The 22,324-nt window shown below is 43.5% G+C and overlaps 1 protein-coding gene across 9 annotated transcripts in view; it reads right to left on the minus strand.

Moving 5' to 3' along the window:
* Window positions 1-695: 695 nt before the first annotated feature.
* The window catches only part of LRRC38 (leucine rich repeat containing 38), a 52,728-nt gene continuing 31,099 nt past the window's right edge, over window positions 696-22,324 (minus strand). For 3 of the 9 annotated variants that reach the window (XM_065037616.1, XM_065037618.1, XM_021281821.2), the window contains 3 exons: window positions 21,512-21,638; window positions 17,735-18,527; window positions 7,002-8,818 (listed from right to left, as the gene is read on the minus strand). In XM_065037616.1, the coding sequence (XP_064893688.1) occupies window positions 8,565-8,818; window positions 17,735-18,362 (882 nt within the window). In that variant the 5' untranslated portion in view covers window positions 18,363-18,527; window positions 21,512-21,638 and the 3' untranslated portion in view covers window positions 7,002-8,564. The other 6 variants (XR_010467428.1, XM_065037619.1, XR_010467430.1 and 3 more) reach the window with 6 other exon arrangements.

Raw genomic sequence — 22,324 nt, forward strand, 5'->3', positions numbered from 1 at the left:
GGTAAAATAACTGGTAAATTTGAAATCTATTATTTTCTGAGGAAACCCGGCTTTGGAACTGATTCCCTGTGTGAACGTGGGTTTTACAGAGAAACTATGCCAAGCCTTGGTTTCTGTGCATGAAATACAGTGAAAGGGGTACGTAAAGTCTTGCATGTAGCGCTGTGCCAAAGTGGGCGATCTCGCATGTGCACTGCATCCCAACTGCACCCATTGATGCTGCATCCCAGCTGCACCCATTGATGCTGCATCCCAACTGCACCCAGCGATGCTGCATCCCAGCTGCACCCAGCGATGCTGCATCCCAGCTGCACCCAGCGATGCTGCATCCCAACTGCACCCAGCGATGCTGCATCCCAACTGCACCCAGCGATGCTGCATCCCAACTGCACCCATTGATGCTGAGTCCCAACTGCACCCAGCGATGCTGCATCCCAACTGCACCCAGCGATGCTGCATCCCAGCTGCACCCAGCGATGCTGCATCCCAACTGCACCCAGCGATGCTGCATCCCAGCTGCACCCAGCGATGCTGCATCCCAACTGCACCCAGCGATGCTGCATCCCAACTGCACCCAGCGATGCTGCATCCCAACTGCACCCATTGATGCTGAGTCCCAACTGCACCCAGCGATGCTGCATCCCAACTGCACCCAGTGATGCTGCATCCCAACTGCACCCAGCGATGCTGCATCCCAACTACACCCATTGATGCTGCATCCCAACTGCACCCAGCGATGGTGCAGTGAGGAAAACGAGGTAGCAGTAATGACCACATCTTAAAATCATTTCCACATATATCTATTAAATCAAAGATCATCTAAAACCAAAATAAAGCCAAGCAATCAGTCTAAGGCTCCTATCATTTGTTATAACATTTGGAGAAGTACTAAATTAAACCAGCATGGCAGAGATACTTCTCTGACAGCTTAGTCCAGACAAAGCAATTACCTCTGATTTTTGTTTTAATCAGATCAATCCTATGTGCTAGAAAATCCCCCCCTTCTTACAGCACATTCCCATTCCTAACACAACCCTGAAGCGGTGAGTGAATGTGGATTCTAGAAATGCCCCCTCACCAGCCTGGCTCACACAATCCCTCCTCCAGCCCCTGCTGAGGACACGTATCTCTGTACTACTTGCTCTGACAAGACTTAATTTTCCTCAGTGCAAAGATTATTATTATATTTGACTGTGGTGCTCTCTGTAACCTTTCTTAGGATCCTACTGGGCATGGGCACTGGGGTAGGTTACAATCTCGCTTGATTCTGGTGGGAGGAGATGACTCACTGTTTGTTCTGTAGGACTACAAGGAGACACCTTGAAGCGAAAAATTGCTTTGAAGTGCCAGCTTGCCTCACAGAGCAGATGGCTGGGCTAGGCCGAGGTTAAAGACACTCATTATAAACCCATCAAACTAGGACATAGATACACAGCGATTATCAGATTGAGGAAACGGGTTTGGAATGACGACTTCTGAGTTGCTGCCCGAGCTACACGAGACTGCAGACAAGTTTTGGTAAGTAGGGTCAGACCTTCCTTTCACAGACTGGAGAGCAATACACTAAATCCAGAAAGGATCTGGACAAGCTGCACGGCCTCTCTTTGCACAGAACGTCTGCAATCTCCAGATAATGCCACCTATAATCTGAAATAAAATGAGCACTCACCCCGCAATGCAGAAACCACAAACTCAGGTTCCTAATGTACATACAAACCACCACTGCAAAGGCCCACACAGAGTTATTTTCTTTCATTCTGCATGAAAACATAGAGAATAAACACACATGCACACATGACTGCAGATTCCATTGTCCAGGCAGTATCTTCATTAGGTAAATCAGCATATCTCAGTAGTAAAGTTAGAGCCCTACCGATCTTCATGAGATAAGGACTGGATACCAAATAATTTAGCAGTGAAATCAGAATCAAGGGCAACATACAATGATTTTTGTCAAAACATATGGGTTCAACAGGAAGCAATTACTTCCTTTGATACACTCGCAGTCTCACAAAACACACACTGCCCAGTGGTGCATAATCTGCATCCTACGTGCCAGTAGTGAAGAAATCAGCCTGCATTAGATACCTTCCTCTGGAAATAAACTCAGCCTAATGACTTCGGTTCCCTCAAGGAATAATATAAATTAGAGTCTGTTAAATCTGTAGTCACTGTCCTGCCGTATACTATAATGTTCAGGAGTTTATGGTTAGAACACTTTCTGCTTTCATTTAAAATCCTGTATTAGAGGGTTTATTTTAATTTGGTTGTTTAAAAAAAGCCATTCCAGACTGAATAATCTCAAAAGCAGCTTTTTCTTCCTTTTTTTCTTTTTTTTTTTAAGAAGATTTCTTTGAAGCTGTGGACAATATATCTAACTTAGCACTCACAACATTGTAACACTCTTGGAAACAGAATTTCACAGAATCACAGAGTCCCAGAATGCCAGGGATTGGAAGGGCCCTGGAAAGCTCATCCAGTGCAATCCCCCCATGGAGCAGGAACACCCAGATGAGGTTACACAGGAAGGTGTCCAGGCGGGTTGGAATGTCTGCACAGAAGGAGACTCCACAACCCCCTGGGCAGCCTGGGCCAGGCTCTGCCACCCTCACTGAGAAGTTTCTTCTCATATTTAAGTGGAACCTCCTGTGTTCCAGTTTGCACCCATTGCCCCTTGTCCTGTCACTGGTTGTCACCCAGAAGAGCCTGGCTCCATCCTCCTGACACTCCCCCTTTATATATCTGTAAACATGAATGAGTCCCCCCTCAGTCTCCTCTTGTCCAGCTCCAGAGCCCCAGCTCCCTCAGCCTTTCCTCACACGGGAGATGCTCCACTCCCTTCAGCATCTTGGTGGCTGCGCTGGACTCTCTGCAGCAGTTCCCTGTCCTGCTGGAACTGAGGGGCCACAGCTGGACACAATATTCCAGGTGTGGTCTCCCCAGGGCAGAGCAGAGGGGCAGGAGAACCTCTCTGACCTACTGACCACCCCCTTCTAACCCACCCCAGGTACCATTGGCTTCCTGGCCACAAGGGCACAGTTTAACAGAAAATGAAATGACTGTGAATCTTTTGAAGATGCAAACTAGATGGTCTTTTTTTCTTTTTTTTTTTTTTTATTAATACAATCAGAAGGCAACTGAATTCTTCTGAACAAAGCAAGGGCCTGCACAGTGAATCAGCATTGAAAGGCAGAAGTTTCAGGTTATTAGTTAGGACACTGCAGCTCTAAACCCATAACTAGCACTAATTTACTGCAAATATTTCACAATTCCCTACCAGCATATAGGTTTTAACATCACTGAGTTGAAATTTAGGTAAGTACTCAACAAAGTGACTCAAAAATAACGGTCACCTATGAAAATACTGGTCCTTAATCCAACTATGCTTGTTTAATGGTATGTCTCATCCCTCTGGTTAGCCTTGTATTTTTAAAACCATCAGACACCGTAATCATACAGAATATTTTGGAGTTCAGACAAGTGTTTTCCCATCTTTGAGTATACAGTTCATTATCGTTAATAAGGGCATCTCTATGCATTTGCCCAACTGATCAACATGACCTTAAGGGATTTATTCTGGTCATTTCCTGTGACCCGAATTCGCATTTGAAGCCAGATCTTCAAAGGATAAAGAGTAATACTTTAACCCACTGCAGATTGCAAACCTAATCTACTCGAGAGAGCGACAGTTCATCAATTTGAGAAAAACTGGTGGGCAAAAATAGGCTAGAATTGTTTGTCAAATATATTCACAGTCATTTCATTTCCTGTTAAACACCACGAAGACCAAACATGATTTCCACTGCAAAGTCTGTCAACACTCACCCTAATTAAAGGACACCCCCCCCAACACCAGCAAGCTGTCCCTTGGAACAGTTAGCTGGGCTGGGTCACATTTAGATTCTAAGCCAAGGTCACAAAGCTGCCTTTCCTGCTCAATTCCCAATGTTTTTTTGCTCATCCTTCCAGCTAAGGGGAGTTCTACTAACAGAAATTGGGGAAAAAAGCAGCTTCGAGATGAAAACAATGCTGCTTTGAAGCAAACTTGACTCTCCTGAACAACTCTGGCCCAAGCTGTTTCGCTCCTTATTTGCTGCTCACCTCCCTGCAAACTTGTCACTTCCCACAAAACTAACAGCAGAAGCCCACTCCAAAGTGTTTACTCGTGTTTTTTGACAACTCCCCAAAAAAGCACATTATGTGCCGCTATGCCAATGTTACACAACTTCACACAGCTCCGTGGAGCGCTGGGTGGGGTGTGAGAGCTGATGGGAACTGGAGTCACACCATAATTCAGGCACGCTGCTTTGCAACAGAAAGTCTCCTGTTGCTCTCTATCAGCTTAAAATCCAATCGTTTTCTTCCTGCTAACTCTTTATGATGATAGATGGACAGTCAGCCTAAATAAAACTGCATTTTTCATAACGTTAACAGATAGGACATGAAATAAATGTTTCTGGTGGCTTATGCCTATTACAGGCTGCTCGGCACTCAGAGTCCAGGGCAGATCTTACTCTCCAAGAAATTTAATTTCCTAACGTATATTTCTGGGCTTTTTTTTGGAAAGAAAATGCAAAGATTCAGCATTTCAACATCACAACGAATCACTCACAATGACTTACCTCCACAGTTGCCACAAGAGGTCGGTAGAACAGGTTACATCATAAATTAGAACATTGTTCTCTGAGAGGAATGGTTGGATTGGGAAGCTATAAAAACCCTTCTCCTTTATTTTTGGGGGGGTATAAGCTGAACTTTGAAATGTGACGGCTACTAGCCTTGGCAACTGAAGTCATTTACTCACGTAGTAGGTAGGTAGCACATGCTGGATCAATAAAAGGTCCCGCATAGAGTTGCTCCCGTGGGTTTGAAAAGTCAGCGCAGAGGAATCTCCGCTGGGAGGAAGGGCTGGGTGGGCTCAGCATCCCCACCAGGCTGCAGCTGTTCCGCTCGGGCTGTCTACGGGGTGACAGTTACAGCAAGCTCTAGTATTGTTACACACACCTTCTCCCTACCGCACAAGCGTGTGCACCCTACCCGCATCCATAGGTTATTGCACGCAGTTCTTCCCACAGATGCAAGACCAGAACATTTTTGGTCACTTCTAAGTGTGTCAGGCTACGTTTTAGCTGTCAGTGCACAGTGGGTCACTCTCTACTGTGTATATATATATATATATATATATCTGAGGTAGGTTGCAGTATGCTCCTCTTTACGAGCTTCCAGAACCATCCCTTCAAGGTGCTTTCCCAATGCATTTTTTATGCTGCTCTAAAAACCGATCCATTAATATTCACACCTGAGTAAGAATCGCAGCGAGACTGAAGCTGCCTCAAAAAGGTGCCGGCTGATCGAGGATGAAATGCTAGGTCTGGACAGTCACTTCAGGTGATCTTTATTTTAATATTCTGTGGATTAAACATTGTTTTAACCCCTTTAACGCTTCCAAAAAGACTCCAGCTCAATTACATCATGCAGATTTGCTTTCTTGCACATTATTTTGGATCCTCACACATACCAAGACCCAGCATTTCATCAGGGAGACGTATCCGCAGGCAACGTGACAGCTGCTTCCTGGCTCTCGGAGCCTGCAACATTCTATTTGGGTCACGCACAGAATCTTTCCTTCCCCTTGAAGCAGGTAAAATGTCTGCTCGCTTCTGGCAGGGAGAGATATCACTGCTAAAGTAAAGCCATTTTGGAGGGAAAATTGTAACTGGGGACAAACTTGTGAGCGCACATTTGTGGTCACCTACAGGCAGTGCTGCTTGAGCTGGTGAGGTACTGCACAGGCAGCTAAATTCAGCTTTTCGATTTGGCACCGTCATGACTTCGCTGATTTTAACAGGGGTCACCAGAGCCTGGGGAGGGGGTGCCCACCCACTGGATCCTTGCACGGGATGATCTCCCACATCCCCAGAGCTGGAGATGGGATTACTGCCCTGTTACTGCCTTTGTGAAGGTAAAACTGCAATAATAATGCAGCCTTCAGGCCACTTTCTACTCATGATGAAACTGGCTTTCCAAGTGTTGCAGGGGATCATTACGGTGAGCACCAGTTCTGGCAACATTCCCACACGGGAACGATTCGCTCTGAGGATTATGTAAAATAAGAAAAAGCCCAGGAAGAACAAAATCCAAGTTTTGTCTCACTTACTGGCAACTAAAGTTACACCAAATCGATATTAATAGTTGGTAACTGCTGATTCTTACAATGAATAAATATTACTGACTGGATGAGTTCAATACTTATGAAATATATATTACTTAGTAGGGGAAAATATCATTAAAGTTTCTTATCTGGAAAAAGCACATACTTTGCAAGATCACTTTGATGTGTCGAGTATCCAGAATGGCAGGTTCATAAATAGAGCTTTACTAAGCCTCGCTCTTCAGCTTGCACTGCATTATGTGGGTGTGAGCTTGGTCTGTTCCTTGCTGTTCTGAGGGGCGCTAAGTTCTGAATCTAATCAGCGCTTTCATGGCTTTAGGTTGGGTTGAACAAAAAGCTACAAACTATAAACAAATCTAGATCTTCATTGTGAGGCACCACGGTAGGAGGAACCTGCAAATAAGAGCAGAACCCAGTCAAAAGAGTTGAGTTTGAGATGTGGCCTCTGCAAAATTACTCAGCCTTACAGGATAATGAAACAAAACCATAAATTAGTTACCAAAGGAAGGGCAGACATTTGCTGAAACAGTCACTGCTAAGTTCGGTAGAACATTTTGCTAACTGGTTGTGAGTTTTGAGTCCAGCAGAAAACTTGCAGACAAAAAAAAGTGTGACCCAGTTTCTTGTTCCATGACTGAACAATTCGCACAGCTCTAAATATAAAACTGGCAACAACATAGCTGGGTTGGTTGCAAAGGGAGCATGCTTCAGGCAACAAGGGGTGTATTTCCAACCAGACTGCAAAACCTGTCTTATAAATGATACAGGAATCAGGCACGGTTTTTCTCCTCTTTCCATACCCACAAACAAACAGACATGAAAGCCCGTGTTGAAATTATAAATGTATTTGTGTGATTTATAATCATGGCACTACACAGTGAAGATCATGTCATTGCATTTTTTCTTGAAAGAATCAGAATAGAATAAGACAGTATTGATACAGAATATTCTCTCACTGTCCCTACTTAATCCTGTTCCAATGTGTTTTCAGAAGCAATAATCTTAACCATGGCAGCATTAAGTCGCATTGAGTAAGCTGCCCGTAAAAGACCATTCATATTCACTGAGCAAGGCAATATTTTAACCCAAAGACTGTTTGTTTTAAAGAAATAATAGCATTTACAGTGGTTAAATAGATGCTTTTTGTCAGATCTGATTATTTTATAATAGCATACAGTCCTTAGATGGTTTATTACTATGTTACTCATTACTTTAAGCCCTCACAGCTACTCTAGATAATGCTTTAAATACACAGAGCTTTAAAAAAATATTTCCATTACAAATATTTTAAAAATATACTTATCCCAAAAGGCTTTCCAGCACTATTCCAAAAATCTCTTGTAATAAATGTCTTTTTTAATTTTAACAAAAATATCTACTGTTATATAGAAGAGCTCAAGACTTGACCAACCTATAACACAGTCAGAAACATCCTGGGCCAGATTCCACTCTTGTTTATACAGTTGCCAATTTAGATCACGGTGTTCCCTTTGCTTATGTTACTCTGGTATAAGCAGGAGCAGAATATAGCCCTTAGTGTTTTAAAATAACTAAATGGACTGGATGCTGCAACAGTTACTTGTGCCTGGCATTACGGGGAAGGGAAATCCTTTACTTCACTGCATCTAAAAATGTAAAAGAATGTCGTATTTAGTATTGGTGCCAGGACCAAAGAGGCGCCAGGCAGCTGAAGTGAATGACTCACATCTACAATCGCTTGCACTTATAGAAAAAACCCAATTTTTTTGGCTGAACGATGCGTGCAACTGCTGCCATTAAACAGAGGATGAATGGTTATAGAGAACGTTTGTAGAAGGAAAACGCCAACATTCATATAACGCTTTCTACAATTCTAGGAATCACGTTAATTGCATTTTGTTACTTAGAAAGTTGTGTGAGCTTAAGAGAATCTCCCAGCACTTAGATCTTGGAAGGACACTATTTTAAATTGCTTCTGTATTTCCCAGCTGAAACGCCTCCATCTAGCCAGTTCTTTTTGAAGCACATTCGGAACAAGCTGTTAAGCGCTCACAGGAATCTGGATCTCAGCAGAAGGACAAGCTGGAAGCTGTCAGTTCATCTTTTAAAACTCTGGGATTTTATAATTTTTTTTGCCTTTCCACCTTTTTCCTCTAATCTTCAAATTGAAATGCAGCGCTTGATTAAGCAGGATAGAAATTACCCTGGTCTCATGGCATCAGGTTACAGGTGTAAGCAAAGCTAACAGTCTGGGATGCAAACTGCAATTCCTACCTGTGATTAGAACATATCCTGACATTGTCATTTCATTCGATTCATAGTTAAAGCTTTTACTCTACTTGGTTGCTTCCTACACTTTGGCTGATGATCTAGTAACTTATAAACCAAGGAAACTTAGGTATAGAGACTAAGTTCAGTCCTCACTGTCGTCTTCATCATCATCGTCATCTTTACTGGGAGCACATCTTTGGAAGCAGTGGACTAGAGTTGCTAAGAAGAAGCTTGAGAGAATAGCAGCAATGGAGACTGCGACTCCAGAGAAGATGATGATAAAAAGGTCCGTCAATGACAAACTAAATTTGCATTCACTAAAGCTGACCTCAGATAATTCATTCAGAAAGATTCTTCTGTTTTCTACAGGCAGGGAGCACTGGATTTCATGGAGACCTGCAAAGAAGAGGAAAGGGAAACAGATCAGCGGAATATTGATGAATCCTTCAGCTCCAGTCAGAGACTGAATGGCTGACGAAAAGTTTTAGGGTTAATTCTTGGTTTATCAATTGGTACAAAACTCAGGAAAAAAATGGAACAAAATCTGCCTTTACGTAACCCCCTTGAGTGGATCCTCGAAATGAAATTCTTTCACTTTCAGTCCTCCCGGAGCTCAGGTACGATCTGGGACCAGGATTTTGAGGATTTAAGGAAGTGAATGCTAAACCCTGGATGCATCTAAATCTGGAGACATGGAAGCACTTCCCAGCTACTTCTGACCTCAAATCCTGACTCCAGAACAGGGTAACAGGGAGACTGAAGCTCCTTCCACACCTTGGCACCTTCTATACTACTTTTTTTCCATGTAGTTCCAAAACTACTTTTGTCTTTTTCTTCTGGTCTAAACAACAGCTTAGGTTTAACCACTTGACTAGTATTCCTATTAGTAATTTTGTTTATTTAATTCTGTAGAACCTGTTGAATTTACTCTTTAAAAAAAACCAGCCAGGCTTCTCGTAATGGGTATCTCGAAGAAGATTAGTGCTTGGCTGCAGCAAGAAAACCTTTGATGATAGTTATATATATATCTCATTGCTCCCACAGCATGTTCAAAGAGTTGTTTCTTCATACCAAACAAATCTGTAAATGAAATAACATGTGTGAGTGCGTTATAAATACATAGCTTATGTTATTTTAGTCAGGGCCAGCACATAATCTGTAAGAACTCCAGCTGTCCCAAGGACAATGTCACCCGCTCTGTATCTTGCTGCTACATCATCTGAAGAAGCAGATGTACCAGAGTGGCAAACTAGTGTGGTGTTTGCTTTTAAAAAGGGAAAACTTTGAAGTTCCAGCCAAGGGACAGGTGCTAGATTCTATATAGGCCTGACTCTTAACGCGTGGACTGCGAACTGGCTGAAGGGAAGAAGCCAGAGAGTCGTGGTCAATGGAGCAGAGTCCAGTTGAGGCCTGGATCTAGTGCAGTGCCTCAGGGGGCAGTACTGGGGTCATGAGGATGGAGCCAGGCTCTTCTTGGTGACAACCAGTGATAGGACAAGGGGTAATGGGTTCAAACTGGAACACAAAAGGTTCCACTTAAATATGAGAAGAAACTTGTTCCTGATGAGGGTGGCAGAGCCTGGCCCAGGCTGCCCAGGGGGTTGTGGAGTCTCCTTCTGTGCAGACATTCCAACCCGCCTGGACACCTTCCTGTGTAACCTCATCTGGGTGTTCCTGCTCCATGGGGGGATTGCACTGGATGAGCTTTCCAGGGCCCTTCAACCCCTGACACTCTGGGATTCTGTGACTCCTTGTGTGTTTCTGTCATTCTGATTTCTCTGCTAACTACAGCTTTTACTGCAGAACCTCTGAGATTCATCATTACCTCAATATTATGGTCTGTTAAACCTCAGAGCCAGATTTCCCTGCTATAATTTTGAACGCAAAGTTACAAGAAAGAAAAAAAGAAGAGGAGGCAGAGGGTGGAATTTAGCTGTTCTCTCAGGTTGCTGAATGTAGTTGACACAGCTTGGAAATGTTTAAATGTGGCATTTTATTTCTTGCACAGTATTTTACCTCCAGCTATAGTTCTCTTTAGTCTATTTAAACACTGTCACTAATGTACTGGATGTATTAATCAGAAGTGAGAGAGGCGTTGCCTCTGAAGAGAGATAAAATGTCACTGGAAATAGTCTCAAGCTATGAGAACAATAAGACTTTAAAAAAACTTTAAAGGTTTTAAGACTTTAAAAGACTTTAAAAGATTTAGGTCCCTCAATAAAACTTATGGTCAAGTGCCCTAGAGTCTTACAGATCCACACCAGAGGGTAATTAACAGCTTGTCTCAATGCCTAAATATAAAGTTTAACATTAGGTGTTCATATCTGCAAATTCTGTCCTCACACCTTCAAATCCGTCAGAGATGGAAGTGCTCCAAAAAACCTTAAGATGGAAGAAAGAGAGTGAAAGGCCAGTGGCAGTCAGATCATTTTACTGAAAATGACTAGGATATCAAATTATGTATTTATATATGTGTATATATATATAGAAACAGATTCGATGCGCTTGTTAGGGCATCTAATTTCTGTTAGGAGTTTCTGCTTGAACAGAATAAAAGCTGCAAAACGTGTGAAATGTCTTAAGGCTTTTAATTCCTTTCCAAAAAGCAGATATAATGTTCTGTACCAGTGATGTGCCAGCATGTGCAGGATGCTCGGGGAAGAACCGGGTGGCTGTAATGGCCAGAACAGCTTGTCCTTCCGAGCTGAAGCTCCCTCTGCTTCTACATTAGCATGTGAAGGTACAGCAGCCTTCTCTCCATAGCTGATGAACAAACAGGTACTGATAAAGAATAATAAGAGGAGCTACAAAGTGCTCAGTTGTTCTTAGAAGGTCGAATGACACCTGTATTCTCACGTAATTACGACGCTTTGTTCTGAAGACAATGTTGAACATTTTCAGGGAGCCCAGCGGACTAGTGCAGTAAGATGTTCTTTTATTTACAGGACAAGTTTAGTGATAGTTCTTAGATTGGAATGGGATTATAGAAAGAGCCCGAGAAGCAAGAGATGATCAACGCACGGCACAGTCTTTCTAAACAAGCGTACAAAAAGAATTCCACTCTTCTTGCTACACTGATTGACTTCTGAATCTCACAACTGTGCTTTTAGTACCGAATTCAGCCCGAGTTTCCTGTTCCAGAAAGCTGCTACAGTCTCATTGGCACCTGCTCTTGCATTTTTCCTGCCTCCTCTCACCACCATCCTTCTCTCCTTTGCCATAGACACTCTTTACCTGGAAATGTGCCACTTTCCCAGCATTTGCCTACCCAACCGTACCAAGGAGGCACCAGCTACACAAGTCTTGCAAGTAGCCAAAGAGCATCTCTATCAGTACAAACACAAAAACCCTTTTGAGCATCTTAAAAATTTATAGTCTTGTGCACACAACTTTCCAAAGCGGAGCAACATTTGACCAAAAGAAAAGGAAAACGTGGTCCTCGCTACAGCCTTTGTGTTGCGACATGGGATTTGCTGCCACTAATGAACTTTTTCCTGGTAAAGTTCAGCAATTAGCTTCACTTGGGATACAGCTCTGCAAGCGGACGCAGTTTTGCCGTCTTCGAGCTTCTTTTACCAGTTCTGCTTCTAGTGGTGTGAACTGAAACGTCGGCATTCAGGAGGACAACACAAAGACCCTGAGCACTGACCCTCGCTTCAGCTTGTGCCACTTTAATTCCAGCCATTCCGAATGTCTCTTTCCTTTATGTACCACACAGGCAGCACAAATCTGTTGGGAACTCTGTCGCTGGCCAAATCTGAGTGAATTTTTCAAGTCTTTCTGGACATATCAGTGTATACAGGCTACTCACAAAATTGCTCAGTCTAAACCTTTTCATCAAATTGCTAAAAGTCTTTCTAATACTGTTTTAATAGAGGGCAGCAAATTATTTTATTCTTGCAATGTATAGTGGGGAACTTAACCAGTCTGTATTAAACACAAAAGGCTGAGAAAAACACTATTACATCTAGTGTGAAAAGCAGAGACATCAACTATTTCTTGCAATGTCAAACTCTACACAAGTTCTTGAAGAAGTTTTTCCAAAGATACTGAGGAGAAAAACCATAAAAAGCAAAACGAGGGCAAGATGACAGAAAGGAGACACCCCAGCCACACTCCCCGGAATACTTACACTCTAATTGAAAGTAATGTTAAAAATGCATTAGTCATTAGCAAACAAGGTCATGGGCACAGCTGCCCAAAGCGTGTTCACCGAGAGTAAAAATCAGCAACCGCGATCTCTACAGAGCACGTCAATGGGGCCACTGCGGGCTGCTTTTATTTCTTTTTGTCACACAAATTTTAGCTGACCTTAGTGCTGTAGATCAACTGCAGCAGCGAGCACCTTTGGCTGGACGAGCCCTGACGTTTCAAACAGTATTCAGTGAAGATTTTTAGGCAAGGTAAAATGTGATACAGCAGCTCTTAAAGCAGAAGGAAGCCCTTCCAAACATGAGAAAGTACTGAGTGACTTTCAGCTCCCATTGAAGCAGAAAACACAAGAAATCTCAAAAGTGACTCATCTCAAAAAAATTATCCAATATTCTCCATCTCAGAATCACACAGAATCACAGAATGGACTGGGTTGGAAAAGACCTCAGAGATCATCCAGTCCAACCCTTGGTCCAACTCCAGTCCGTTTACTAGATCATGGCACTAAGTGCCATGTCCAATCTCAGTTTAAAAACCTCTAGGGACGGCGAGTCCAGCACCTCCCTGGGCAGCCATTCCAATGCCTGACCACTCTCTCTGTAAAGAATTTCTTTCTAATATCCAGCCTAAATTTCCCCTGGCAGAGTTTAAGCCCATGCCCCCTTGTCCTATTGCTGATGCCTGGGAGAAGAGACCAATCCCCACCTGGCTATAACTTTCCTTCAGGTAGTTCTAGAGAGTGATGAGGTCACCTCTAAGCCTCCTCTTCTCCAGACTAAACAACCCCAGCTCCCTCAGCCTCTCCTCATAGGTCTTATGTTCAAGTCCCTTCACCAGTCGTGTTGCTAATCTCCATGCCCCTCCTAAGGGGGAGCCTTTAATAGGAAACATCGGACACCACGCTGCCATTCAGGCTTGCTTAGGCCATGTCACAGCTCTGAGAAAACCAATCACTTGAATATTTGCTCCTTCCCTCTTTGCTTTCCCAGGTCAAATTTAACTGAAAGTCTGGAAGATATGGATGAGCTAGTAATTTTGGAGCTATTTGGCTGAAAATAACTGCAGATGACAGAAAATGCTGTGAGATAGCATCTCTAAGCTTGCAAGACACTGAGAAGCACAGGCAATACTATGGGAAAGTTCAATCACTTGGTACTTCCAGACATAAGTTCAGATCCGCTTTAAAACACTGACAGGGCAGAAGAGAAAAGAGAGACGTGCTGAGACACTCTCAAACACCTATAAAATCAAACATCCTTCTACAGAAAACCTTTGTAAGTTTTATGACCTGACCATTTTTACCCATAGTGAACACTTTGTCTTCTCTGGGAAAAAAACCCACTATTATATATTCTCCGCATATCACTGTTCCATTGACCTTCACAGTTCCATTGTCTATTTTGCACCACATACACTAATTTGTTTTTAATCAACTAATAACCAAATCAGAGAGAAAAAAAAAATGTGCTCTGGTTTTGGAATATGATGAAAATGCTGGTTTTAATATCTTTTTACAAGTATAAAACACTATTTGCCATCTTAAAGTGCTGAATTTAACTGCCAAACTTTCAGCGCAGTTTAATGAGTCCGCTTGCAAATCTGGCAGGTGAGAGTATTCACTCACTGCCAATTAAGCCTTTATTTAGAAATTTAGATGAGATGAATAAGTGCCGGGATCTGTAAAGTGATTCAAATCCCAGCTGTTTGTGTGAAGCGACAGGTCAGATGTGCAAAGGCAGCTCAGCTGGGAAGAGCCTTTACAGGCAGCGACTCAGCCAGGTCAGCTCAGTTAGAACTTTACAAGCTATTTCTGGTAAGATGCCAGAAAGAAAAGGGACCTGGCCTTTGCCAAACTAATGAGTTGGAGTATGGCTTTTGTTCAGATCACCGCGTCCTCTGAGGCCTTAATCACAGAGGTAAGAGCTTCAGGATCAATCACGGAGATTTCAGTTCACAAAACTCCAATTTTTAAATCAGCTTGGTGTTTCTCCTGCAAAATAACAAGAGAAGCTTTGACTAACGTGCCGTTTTACTGCAGTGCTAAAATTAAAAGGTAGAGCAGTGGCTGGGCTTAGTAAATAGGGAACAGTTTGAGTGGTTTGTCTCAGACATGCAGACTGGACACATTAAACTATTTTCAGTGTCGTTCAAAGTGAGGAATCAAAATGAATGCCCAGAACTAAAAATGTATCTGTTAATGTATTTCCCCCAACCATTCGTCTCCTAGTTCTTGCTGCCACTCCTGAGTCCCCAGGGACTGCTGGGCTCCGGTGACACTCGCCAACAGCAGCCCTGGATCCGAATTCATCCACAGACTGGTTGGAATGTGCTGCTTTTCTGCTTGGGCACATCCTTTCTTGTCTCAACCCATTCTGAAGGATCCCAAGCCAGCATGAGACACACCAATGAGTACAGAGCCTTCGGTTTCTTTGCAGTGTTTTGTACTTTTCATGAAAGGACTGGGGGTCACAGATGCAAAGGTGTCATCATTCACCCTTCCACACTCTCAGTAAAACCAGGTTACAACGTCTGCTGTCTAAAGGCTGGGGAGCTTCAGTCTGTGATGGAACTGTTCTGCACTGCTCATCACAGTTTATTCTTACGGAAAACCAAGAGAGGAAAAACACCAGCCAACACTTTTTTTCCTTCCTGCTGTTTCCTATTTGTATAGGTCAAGCGACACAAATGCTCGAGTTGCTGCAGAATTACAAAGGAAAAGTGTGCAGCCAAGATAACCAACCTTTTTTCTTAGGCCCTGAAAAAGTACCCCTATCTTTTTATTTTGCAGCGTTTCCAGACATAATGCCTGCTGCCCTATTTATCTTGATGTGTTTGCTGCAAGTACGCTTCTGTCTCCAGCCTTACAGCACCAGGAGGAAGCCAGGGAGTCTGGACGCTGAATCCTTCAGTGTACCTGAATCCTTCAGGTAGCTCTTGCCACCCCTCCCAGGAAAGGTCAGGAGAACGTGGCTTTGGACAAGTACAACCAAACAAGTAATGCTAATGTGATTTGTTCCTAATGGCTATAAAGCTGCAACATCAACAAAAACTGAAAATAGATGTAAAATGCAATCAAATCATGATCAGAAGAATTAGTTTTACGCTGACTTGCCAAAAGTTGTTTCGAAAGGCACTCAATTGTGACCATACGGTTTTAAAACGTTATCGAGACAGTCTGCCCCTTTTGGGTTTAGTTTTGCTCTCGCCTTCATGAACACTGCTTTGCCAGTTTATTAAAGAAGACAGGCAGTGTTTTTGTGGCAGCAGCTGACAACAAGCGATGAAAACGCTGACTTGGCACACTTTTCTGCACACATGCACTGGATCTCACTGATACGACTGGCTGCAAAGATGTCAGGGGACTTGCTCCTGGGGACAAATGCAAATCATTTGCTTAGGCCATGTCACAGCTCTGAGAAAACCAACCATGTGAATATTTGCTCCTTCCCTCTTTGCTTTCCCAGGTCAAATTTAACTGAAAGTCTGGAAGATATGGATGAGCTAGTAATTTTGGAGCTATTTGGCTGAAAACAACTGTGGATGACAGAAAATGCTGTGAGATAGCATCTCTAAGCTTGCAAGACACTGAGAAGCACAGGCAATACTACGGGAAAGTTCAATCACTTGGTACTTCCAGACATAAGTTCAGATCCGCTTTAAAACACTGACAGGGCAGAAGAGAAAAGAGAGACGTGCTGAGACACTCTCAAGCTGAACAGACTCAGTCTGGATGAATGGAAAAGAGCTAAAAGTTCATTAAAAGAGACAGAAAGCCCAGGGAAAGTGAACTGACATTTAGCACGAGAGATGGGCAAATACTTGGTTCAAAGAGAGCAACCTTTAGCTAAAGCATCAGGGAAGGTGCAAGAACAGGCCCAGGTTTGGTTTAGAAAGAGTCAAGATGAAAGTTTCATTGAGGTAGACAGGAAAAAACCTGACGCTTTCTCCTCAAATGACTTAGTCCTTAAAGCAGCTGCTTTACAGCTAAGAATATTTAGGGCAACCTGGATGAGCACATTAGAAAAAATGCTACCCAAGGTCATGAGCATAGGAAGAACTTGAATAACTGACTACAGACGGATAATAAGAAAGGAGAGAAGAGACCTCTGAACTTTGTATGCTCACTGTGTCGTTCTCCCTTTTGGTCTCAAATCAAAGAAACAGTCGCTTGACCTCAACCTGTTCTCTTGAGCTCTTCTCCCCCAGCCTTTTAGCTCTCACCATCTTCTGCACAGACACCCCCTCAGACACAGCCCAGACAGCAGGGATTTCATGTCGGGTAACACTTGTAAACCCTCCGCAGCCTTTCCTGAGCTTTTATGCCCCGCGCAGTTTGCCTTGTGCCGGCAGCTGGGCAGCTCCATGGCACGAGCTCCTGCCCAGGGCTCCTTGGGAGCCATCAAGTGGGAGATGATCTCTTGCTTAAGCTGGATTAAGGATCTGGGCTCAGGTGGGAAATGCAGAGCGGGAGTCTGGATTCCCTATCCACCGGAGTCTTCATACTTTTTTTTCCACCACCATGTGTTTCTGAAAATTACCGTCCAAATACCAGAATTATACATCCTGTATTTTGTTCCAGAGCCATTTCAATTTATTCCTAATACTGTGTTATTTTAATAAGTCAAAAATCCAGCTCCTGCAGAGGGTTTCAAACACAGAGTATCACAATAAAATCCTTCCAGGGAAGGGCTGACAATCACAATTACATAAAATGGGGATTTAACTCTTCTGTAGCAGCTTTATAGCTGATAGTAAAATGAGAGAAAAATCAGTTTTCCTAAGGAGCTGGCACAGAATATTTAACTGCTCAAAGAGCTCATTGTAGAAAACACATTTACCAGAGAGAAACTGAAGTCTGGAAGAGAATCAGATCTGGACTGAATGTATTTGAAAAGGCTCTTTCACTGCCTATGTAAGTTTAGTCTATAAATCAAAATTATTAGGGCTTAATTTTTAAATTTTATTGCTTAACTGGGAGGAGGACCTGCTGCTAAAAAGAACCCAACGCCATCTTAATGGACTCATTTGTTGAAAACATGCAATTACAGTTTGACCAAAACGCAGTTTGGGTCACTGCAGGCGACACACAGACTATTTGACCAAGAACCCTCTGAGTCACACAGACACACACGTACTGCGCTGTAAACCACGGAGCTTTACCTTTCTGGAGCTTAGACGCATTGTCCTGTATCCAGCTGAAAAGATTGGCAAAGTCACAGTCACAGACCCAGGGGTTGCCCTCCAGGCGTATAGTCCGCAGGGAGGGAAGCGCTTCTAGGGCTGCCACATTGAGGCTCTGTAAGTTATTGTCATTCAGTTCTAACACTTGGAGCTGTTCCAGGTTCTCAAAAGCAGCCTCGTCCACATCCACCAGGTTATTGTTTCCAAGGCTCAGTTTTATCAGTTTTTCTGCTGATTTGAATATCCCAGCGTCAAGTTGGGTTAAATTATTGTAGCTTAAGTCTAAATACACCAGTTTGGTAGAACTGCTAAAAGTACCCTCTTCTAAAGAGGTGAGGGAGTTATTCCTGAAGTCCAAATAGACTAGATCTCCATAAAATATAAAGAAATCAGCTGGTATCGCCTGAATGTTGTTATCAGCTATAAGAAGTTTCCGTACATCCAATGGAAATGGATTCGGAACACTTGGGAGTCCTTGATCCCGGCAGTCTATGGTGTGGTAGTCCATACAGCTACAGACAGCAGGGCAAAAATGACCCACGGGCAGGAAAAGCAGGCAGACAAAGACAGCAAAAGGCAGAAGGCAGAAAGGAAAGCATGGCAACATCGTCAAGGATTCGAAAGCTGTGATGAGCACCACTTCTAGGAGAAGGACATTTTGCTCAGCTGAGCAGCGGTGCCTGGTACTTCTGCGTGTGTGTGATTGTATCCAGGAGATCACATATCATCACAGATCCGGTAGCAGCAGCCTGGGGAGGGGGAGGGAGAGAGACTGGAGGAGAGAGGGAGGGAGGCAAATGTGAGGATTTCCACTGTCAGAATGTGATAACGCTGCACAGTGCAAGGGAAAGCGATGATTGGGCAAGCGGAGCATCTTTCAAAGGACTCCCTTGCTTTTGTGAGCTAAAAAAAGCCCAGAGCCTGTTTGCATATTTCCTGTATATTCCAGCAAACGGGAAATCACACCTGGTCCTGCAACTCCGACAGAAAGAGCTTATGCTTAAAAAGCCCTCCAGGTAATAAACCCTGATGAAATCAATTTGTTTCTTTGCATGAGCCTTCATCAAGGTGACCAATACCCCCCAGAAATACAAGGGAGGCTCAGGGAAGTCTCCTGGTGACTGCTAAGGACTGTTTGCCCTTTCATTTGTGAAACAGGGAGCAGAGGGGCAGCAAGGGGGGAGCCCAAGACAAAGAACGCTGCCTTGTGCTGCTTCTGGATGCCTTCTCGGCTTTTACAGCAAGCATGTCAACATTATTTAAATATGACCCATTATCATTTAAGCAAGAAGTATAACCCACTGTAGCAACATGGAATATGGTCTCAAAAGTGAGGGTTTTTTTCCTTCCTGTTTCAATGACCGGAACAGCTACTTTCTAACGTGGCACTGTAATGCCTGTTGGGTCACATAAAAGTGCAAATTATGGAACAAATCTTCAGCTTGTTAAAACCAAATGGATTTTCTTCATTTTCAGGGGTTTGAAATATTTGACAACCAATCTGCTTGTCTCCCGTGGGTCAGCAGACATGATTTTGCAACAAGGCATCTGTGTTTTTCTGACATCCCCAAATCCACACCCAGAAAGGCAAGTGCTGCGCCAGCTGCGAAGCTTAACTCTCAACTCCATCCCTCCCTCTTGCTGCACATCAGAAGCCAGAAGCGGGACTCCAGCGCTCAGGCCACACCAGCATGCTACAAGGGAAGATTTCTGTAAAGAGATTATATTGGGGTACGTATGTCCTAAAGATTAGAGCACAAACTCAAATATCTTTGGAAAGCTCATTCCCAGGTCAAAAAAAGGTGAGTAATCTCAATTTAAGGTCATATTTCATAACTGAATTCAGAGCATGTTTCATCCAGGACTAGGTACAAAACTTTCCTTCTAAGACAGCCTATCCTCCCAAGACACCTGCACTTAAACATTGAAAGCAGTATTGTCAGCCTCTCCTTCACTAAGCTCACATATATTCTTCACATATTACCCCCCCGTAGGGAAAGCACTGTAAGCATCACCGTCTTCGCAGCTTATTCTGTACACTCTCCTTCAGTTTGCAATCTCTGCACAGAATCTGTGGAGCTTTCCTGTCTGAGAGGTTTGTGAAGGGGCTGGCAGGAGAGCTGGGATTACTGTCAGGCTCTGGATATTCTGGGTTAGGTACCCTGCAGGTTTCACAAACATTCATTCACTTGCCAGACACTTCAGGCAATTTTGGATAGCGGGAAGGAGATTCTGCAAAGCTTTCTATCTAATAAGATATTAAAGCTTTACTTCTTTCATCTTTTATTCACATCAGTCAGTTACAGTAGCGTGTCCTACTAAAGAAGGGGTTTGTGTGCTATCTGCTAAGTGCAGAGCACCCTCTTGTGCCCTACAGGACACTGGTCATTCCACAACCACTGTGATCTCTTTTGAGATCCCCCAGGTTCCAGTCTAAGTTAGGGAATGACCTATTAGAGAGCAGCGTAGGGAAAGGGACCTGGGGGTCCTGGGGACAGCAGGGTGACCATGAGCCAGCACTGGGCCCTTGTGGCCAGGAAGCCAATGGTACCTGGGGTGGGTTAGAAGGGGGTGGTCAGTAGGTCAGAGAGGTTCTCCTGCCCCTCTGCTCTGCCCTGGGGAGACCACACCTGGAATATTGTGTCCAGTTGTGGCCCCTCAGTTCCAGCAGGACAGGGAACTGCTGGAGAGAGTCCAGCGCAGGGCAACTAAGATGCTGAAGGGAGTGGAGCCCACATGTGAGGACTTTGTCTTCAACTAACACTATGATAAAATACAAAACTGCTCCAGTGAGTAGTCTCAGAAACAAAGATTTGTTTATCATCTATGCTTCTTCAGTGATCCCGAGAAAAGTCCTCATAGGTTTGCCACCCGTTATCCAAAAACAATTCCAGTACTAAACTTTACTCCATACAGTCTTGAAAAAGCATGAGCTTCCCAATTAGAAACTGACGCCAAACAAAAAGTAAATATCCTTCTCTCCACGCAGATGGGATCCCACACAGATCAAATCTCAGCTCATTTATCTACAATCCTGGCTCCCCTAAGGCAGGAGGGACACAACGGGTTTGAAAAACATGCTTGTAAAACAAACATGATAACAATTTCATAATCAAAGAACTATGGAGGAGTTTGTGTCAAATCCTTTTGTGGAGAATGAGGAAGCGAACACAATTTCTCTCCACACCTCCCAGCTCTGGGAGTTGAATAAGCACAGGCCTAGGCAGGCTAAAGCAATCGTCTTTCTGTTTCTTTAATTTTCTATTCAGGATACTACTAAGAGAAACCTCTAAAATAAGAGTGACAAACCACCCCAGTTCTGGATTGTTAGTGTGCTTGCAGTACCATAGCGTGGCAAGCAGTAAAACACCAACAGAAAAACCAGTCACGTCCCTGCCTAGTGAAGAAATAGCTTTGCAGAAAAATGACGGAGGGTTCATCTTTTTCTTAGAAACTTGAAAACTGTCCATCCTCATTCATCTTTTTGAACAGCTCATTGAGCATATTTTTCCATGAAGGAAGTTATTATTCCAGGCTTACGCTTCACTGAGTTCAGGCACCGTCACGGCTGAGGCTGCCGTCCCACGTGCACGGAACGACTGCAAAGGGCTTTCCTCATTATCACACATCAGCAATGTGGCACGGGAACCAACGCTCAAACTCGAGTGACTAACAGTATGTTAATCAATGAAACACTGAAACCAAGTGCTAAAAAACAGCTCTGAACAAAAGTCTCATTTTAATCCAGATATTTACCATTATGGCTTTGGTGCTTTTTTCTTTTGAGAAACATCTTCCCCTGCTATGACCAGGCGTGTTTTGATGAGAGCAGCCAATGCCCACCTTTGGGCAATTTTCTCTCTGATCTTACATATAAGAAGGCCTGAAAAAGCAAAAGAAAAAAAGGGTATATTCCTTTGTCTTACAATGTATGCGATGACACAAACTGTGCAGTGAACTGAAGCATGTATTACACCTGCCCTGTCCTTCACTGCTGCTGTCGCTGCCATGCCACCGGGAGGGAAATTACATCAAAACCAATCAACATGGCAGCAGCAATGATTGAATTTGAAACCTTTAGACATCGCTGTTCAGCGGCCAAATGAGACCAGCCTAAACCTATCAAAAGACTTCCATCATCTGCTCTAGAAACACGGCTTACGCAGACATGTGGTCACTATCTTGTTGTGAACCATTTACAATCACTAAAGGCATTCACGAGAGATGGAACAGTGTAAATTACATTTCCTTTTTCCCCTCAGGAAGGAGTTTGTCCCCAGCCACTACAGTACAGTCAATCCCTTGCCCTCTACATAGTTTTGTATGCTAGTCCAGAATTACCACAGCTTTAAAGCAAATTAAAGGTGACTAAAAGTGAAGGTTCTCCTGAGCTGTTGATCAGTGATACGCTCATGTGTATCCACTGCTACTCCGGCATGGAAAAGCCACAAGTAAAGCTGGTCGCAGGTTTCTTCTCAAATGCTGCTTATCTGGTCTGATTCACCAAAGGGTCTGTCAAGATCTGGAAAAACCTGGCGGGATCAGAGATTCTTTAAAAGCTCGGAGTTT

Source organism: Columba livia, chromosome 21, assembly GCF_036013475.1.
Source record: "Columba livia isolate bColLiv1 breed racing homer chromosome 21, bColLiv1.pat.W.v2, whole genome shotgun sequence".
NCBI classification, from domain to species: Eukaryota; Metazoa; Chordata; class Aves; order Columbiformes; family Columbidae; genus Columba; species Columba livia.